Source organism: Cariama cristata, unplaced genomic scaffold (assembly GCF_000690535.1).
Source record: "Cariama cristata isolate BGI_N322 unplaced genomic scaffold, ASM69053v1 scaffold9166, whole genome shotgun sequence".
Classification (NCBI taxonomy): Eukaryota; Metazoa; Chordata; class Aves; order Cariamiformes; family Cariamidae; genus Cariama; species Cariama cristata.
In genome coordinates, this window is record NW_009623794.1 from 1 (window position 1) to 5,256 (window position 5,256).

The window sequence follows — 5,256 nt, forward strand, 5'->3', positions numbered from 1 at the left end:
GGGAGACGTAGAAACAATAGCTGGAGGCTCCACGCTGCTTTTCTCCCACTGACGCCAAGTTCTTCCCAGAGGATGGTATTTTGCTGTTGCTTACACCTGGACTGCACCCTTGTCTGCCAAGAGATTGCACGGACGTTTGCGGCAGACTTGGCTGCTAGTACTTGCTTATCGGTCCGTCAATAATGTGAGCTGGAGTAGAAATCCATTTTGTTTCTCTACAGCTATGCAGATTCTGTGGGACTCGGAGTGAAATACAGTGAGGAACTAACAATTAGTAGTTATTTAAAAGTAAATTCAGCAGAAGTGGCTCTGAGCACATGCAAAGATAATCTCTTGAATAAGTGAGTGACATTATCATGTCCTCGCTTTTTAGCTGGCAGGCTTTGGACAGGCCCTGTGCAAGCACTTACTGTTTCCTTAAATTGCAGTGTTTTGTGCAGTAGAGGCCATAGAAGCCCTAAGGTGTCCGGCTAGATGGAAAATTACGAGTGACTGAGACATACTGTCCTGCTGTTCGATTACTCTGAGCGAGGCTACTACTTTCACTCCACTTTCAGTGAAAATAGGTCTCAGATTATTGATAAAGGACTGCAAAATCAGATAGCTGCTTTACTTGCTTTGCCTTCCAATTGGGCCCCTGATGTCTGCTTGAGGAAAGCAGGAATATGAACGAGGCAGGAGGTAGCAACAAAATCTGCTAGCCCTTTGGACAACACAGTTTCGGTGTGTTTAAAAAAAAAAAAAAAAAGAGGAGAAAAAAAAAAGCATGGAGGTAGCGGAGTATTGAGCAAGTAGGACCTGCATTTAAATATCTATAAGGTGCCCCTCAGATTTGGATTTGCAGGGCATGTCAAAATACTTTTTAGAATGATGGCAAATCATTGTTTTCTTCCTGAATCAAGAAGTACCTGCAAGTATGTGAGGCTGAAGCTCATGTCACCTTTCTGGGATGGATTTTAGTCTGTGAGCATTGTAATACATCTAAATTTCTCTGCAGCATTTTAACAAAACAAAGTTTTGGTGAATGTCTTCTAGCCCTCTTGCGGGAGCTGTTTTGGAAAAAAAAAAGTCAAAATTCATAAATCAATTTCTTTAATTTTCACTTTAATCATTAAAATTACGTAGCAAAAACTATAAAATTTTTGCGTAAGCCTTTAAAGAAATGTTGCTGTCAACAATTTTTCTCCTCTTTCTTCAAAGTAGTACGTAGGGAATGAAAATACTTTTATTGGGACCCTGTGTTGTGTTTTGTGGCTTTGAGGCAAAATACGGTAATCTGTGACTAGTGTATATTTACAGTGGGCACTCAGTAACAGCGGCTGTTACTGCATTTATACCAGTACTGCTGCTCTCCAGAAGCCTGACGCTATTACGGCGCTCTGGCTCCACAGTGGTGCTGAAATTAATTTTTTTTTTTATTTATGACTGTTTAAGAAATGGAATTGGCTGCCCTTTCATGGTCTACTCAGCATGTCTTTACAGCATCACGTGTAGTGGCAGGGTAAAATTAAAATACTTGCCACAGGAAAGAGAAGTAAAGGCAGTAGAAGAGCAACTTTGTTTCTGAAGTGAGATTTGGAAATAAAATGTCAGCATTGATAGAGCATAATAAGAGCCATCTACCAGAGGAACAGCTCTTTTTACAGTAGTGATGGGACTGTTTGAACAGTACCGAAGAGTTGAAGGAGGGACGGTGCCTATGGCAGCATCCAGAACCAATAAAACAGGCCCTTCGAGGATGACTTTGGTTTAGAAATCTTTTTTTTTTTTCTTCCCTTTTTAAAATACCTTCTGGTTTTGAGTGCTCTCAGTCTCAATTTTAAGATGACTGTATGCCCTGAATGGCAAAGAACTTCTTTTTGTTTTTCTGATCGAAGTGTAGATCTGAGTATATGCAGGTATTTCTGGAGCAGCACAACAAATGCGCCACATGTCCTACGTTGATATTGTGTGTCAGCAGCAATACGCTAAAAAGATGAGTCCAGAAGTTGGCCAGCATCTGTTCGGGGAGAGCTTGGCAAGATACATTTCAAAACAAAGGGGATGGCTTTGCAATGAATTCTCAAGGGAGCAAGACAAATGGAGCAGTGTTGCAGAGAGGTGATGGGATTCACAACCTGCTTTGTTTCTGGTGTCGTTGGGCAAGTACAGCCGCTCTGCCTGGTGGTGAAGGACCTGGCTCTGGAGAAGAGCACGGGAACTGCCATCGCATAGCAAGACACTTCACCACTTCTGCTGGGTTAACGCAGTCACCCATGTCCCAAAGCAGATTTTTCCTTTGGCATGACGTCTCTGGTCACTGCTGCAAATCCTGTGGCTCTTAGTCATCGGGCCTGAGTCCTTAGTCATTTTTCTGTTTGAAAACGAAGAAAAGAAAAAAAGCCCACAGATCTGGGGAAACCCCCGAGGGAAAATCTGCTTTGGTGGCCGAGAGGCCTGTGGAAATTCTGAAGGGAGATTTTGACAGTAAGAGGTGTTCATGTGCTGCATAATTCAAAGCATGAAAAAAAACAAAACAGCAAAGAATCTGGGGAGTTCACAAAGTTCTGAAACAACTGTTTTGTGCTACAGAGTTTGTATTTGTTATACTGGTAGTTAAGTTATGCTCAGGACCAGCAAAAGCTATTCTGAGTCTGCTTTTGTGATTGAGGGGTCAAACGCTGTTACCTTCTGACTCGCTTTTTTTAATGCTGGGATTCATTTTAGGTGCTGATATTTAGTGCTGAAATCATGACCTCTAATAGTGAACTGTTTATATGTTAGAATTCAATCAGATCTACAGCAAAACCTTAACATTTTTATAATAAATGTGAAAATAGTGTGAATTTGTTCATCTGTTTTTTGTTTGTTTCAGTGTCCTCCATTTAGCAATTATCCACCTTCATACCCAGCTGGTGAAAAACCTCTTGGAAGTGATGCCTGATTTGAATTATAATGACATCATTAACATGAGAAACGACCTTTATCAGGTGCGCAGTTGTGGTGGTATACGTGTTGTTGATTGCTCAGCCAGTAAAAAAGAAATTGCATCCGTCTTATTTTTCCTCTCTTTGTTGGAATGAACCTAGATCGGACTGTAATGCAAACGAGTTTAGAAACACAATGACATATTGTGAGGTGGTGGAGGAGCAAGAGCGTGTTTTCACTGTTGTGGTTGATAACTCCCCTTGATGTTAACAGAGACGTCTCCATGCGTTAATCGTCAAACAGGACAAAAATACAAAATTCTTCAGTTCATTATTTGGCTTCTCCGTTATTAAACCAGCGGTATGGATTACAGTGTGCCAACTCTGGGCTCTTTGACCTTTCTATCGTAGGGTAACTGCAACGAACTATGCCCTTCCTTCCTATAGCCCCGATGGTATTTGTGCCCATCACATGAGCACCAAGATTTCCCTTTCATTTCTAGATTCACATTATAGCGAAACAAAAAAAAGCCCATCCCTGTGTCTTTTACCAAGTAGGAAAAGAACTCTTAACTGCCAGGCACAATTCTGTCTCCTCAATTTCACCCATGACAGAATCTGAGCTTTTTGTATGGTAACTCAGACGGGCTTTAAAAAGAGCTGTGGAAACCTGCGTGGAAAAGAATCTCTTCTCAGCTGTACGTGCCATTCGGTTGTCCCGAAGGTAATCAGCTGGAGGTTATGCGGCAGCACTCTTGACATTTGTGTCGTTTCTTTTGCTGTGAACAGTAAAGGCAGGTTTTTATTCTACACAGTCCCAGGTGGTTTATTTTTACTTTGTTCTCTTTCGCATTTCATTTTTATGTTCATGTAAGGCAAGTTTGAAATGTGGAGGCTGGTGAAGGCAAGCAGAAGATTCTGAATTGAATTCTGTGCCCTCTGTTTAACAGAAACCTAAAGCAAAGCTGTGCTCCGCACAAGAAATAAATGTCGAACTACCAGGACCTCTACAGCTATCCCCACCTTCTACTTAAACCTTAAGCCAGTGGTGGGAGATAATCTGAAAGCCAAATCGTTACATGTACCTTAGAGATTCAGCAATTAATTGCAAATACGTTGACAAACCTATTGATAAGCACAAATACGGAGCTGGAATTAGTCCTTTTTTACAGTCCTCTGTTTATATAAGGATAATGAGATGGAAATGGAATCTTGTGCAATTTTTAGATTATTTTAGCGTAGGAGATGTGATTTCCCAAACCTTGCTGGAATGCTTACTGTTTAAATACATACATTTCCGAGTCTGTTCTACACGATGCCGTTCACTGACAAGACTGTCAAGAATGCAGTATGCAGTCGGCCTTTGGAAATGCAGCCTCTCAGTGCCGCAGGTGTCTTTGCACAAAAAGGGAGGGCGTGCAAGTAGAATCAGCTAGCTGGACACACACCGCATAAATGCGCAGTTGTTCTGCACTTGGACAAACACACAGAACTGCAGGATTTTCTTCTTTTCTGTGCAGTCACCTCGAGGGATACGGAAATCCTAGGCCCGTGGCTGCAAACTTCCTATTCAGGAGCAAAACGAGAGCATAGCTCTGTGCCAAAGGCGGATTTGAGCAGGCCCTGGAAAGCGCCTGTGCTCCCTCTGCGGCATGAAGTTGGCTGTGGGGCAGCTGGAAGCAGGGTTACGGTGTCTGGGGGCACAGGGGTTACCTCATGTCCCAAGTCCCGTGCGCCGCAGCACTCTAATAGCCAGGTCAGTGCCCTGGCTTATAGAGTAGGCAACATCTTTGTTCCTCCCAAAGTCCAACTGTTGATGCCGGCAAGGCAGCTTTTATTCCCAGTAAATAGAAACCCTGTTTGTAGTATGCAATAGAAAAAAATGTACACATATGCCAGCTTTTCATTTATGTTAGCTTTGAAGTGGAGCAACATCTTCTCACACTGGGACCTTTTACGGGTTTGAGAGATTTCTGTGGAAGTGATGTAGCTGTTGCCTATCTGCTCAGGGCTTCCTTCTGTCCCTTCTAGACCCCCTTGCACCTGGCAGTAATCACAAAGCAGGCAGAGGTGGTAGAAGACTTGCTGAAGGCTGGAGCAGATGTCAGCCTTCTGGATCGCCATGGCAATTCTGTCTTACATTTAGCTGCTACTGAAGGAGACGACAAGATTTTGAGTCTGCTCCTCAAGCATAAGAAGATATCTTCGATGGTCGACCTTTCCAATGGTGAAGGTATGGAAAGCTAATGGCTGTATTTTACACTTACCTACTGGACAAGCACACCTCAATTCCTGCCAACACAGCGTTTCTACGCAGGTAGATACTGACCTTGGAAATAGCATCTTTCCC

The 5,256-nt window shown here is 42.7% G+C and overlaps 1 protein-coding gene across 1 annotated transcript in view; it reads left to right on the forward strand.

The window, feature by feature from the left end:
- Positions 1-1,930: 1,930 nt before the first annotated feature.
- Positions 1,931-5,256, forward strand: part of NFKB1 (nuclear factor of kappa light polypeptide gene enhancer in B-cells 1) — a 10,262-nt gene continuing 6,936 nt past the window's right edge. The window contains exons 1-3 of the mRNA XM_009702903.1: positions 1,931-2,100; positions 2,855-2,969; positions 4,938-5,139. Of these exons, the coding sequence (XP_009701205.1) occupies positions 1,931-2,100; positions 2,855-2,969; positions 4,938-5,139 (487 nt within the window). The remainder of the gene's footprint in view (positions 2,101-2,854; positions 2,970-4,937; positions 5,140-5,256) is intronic.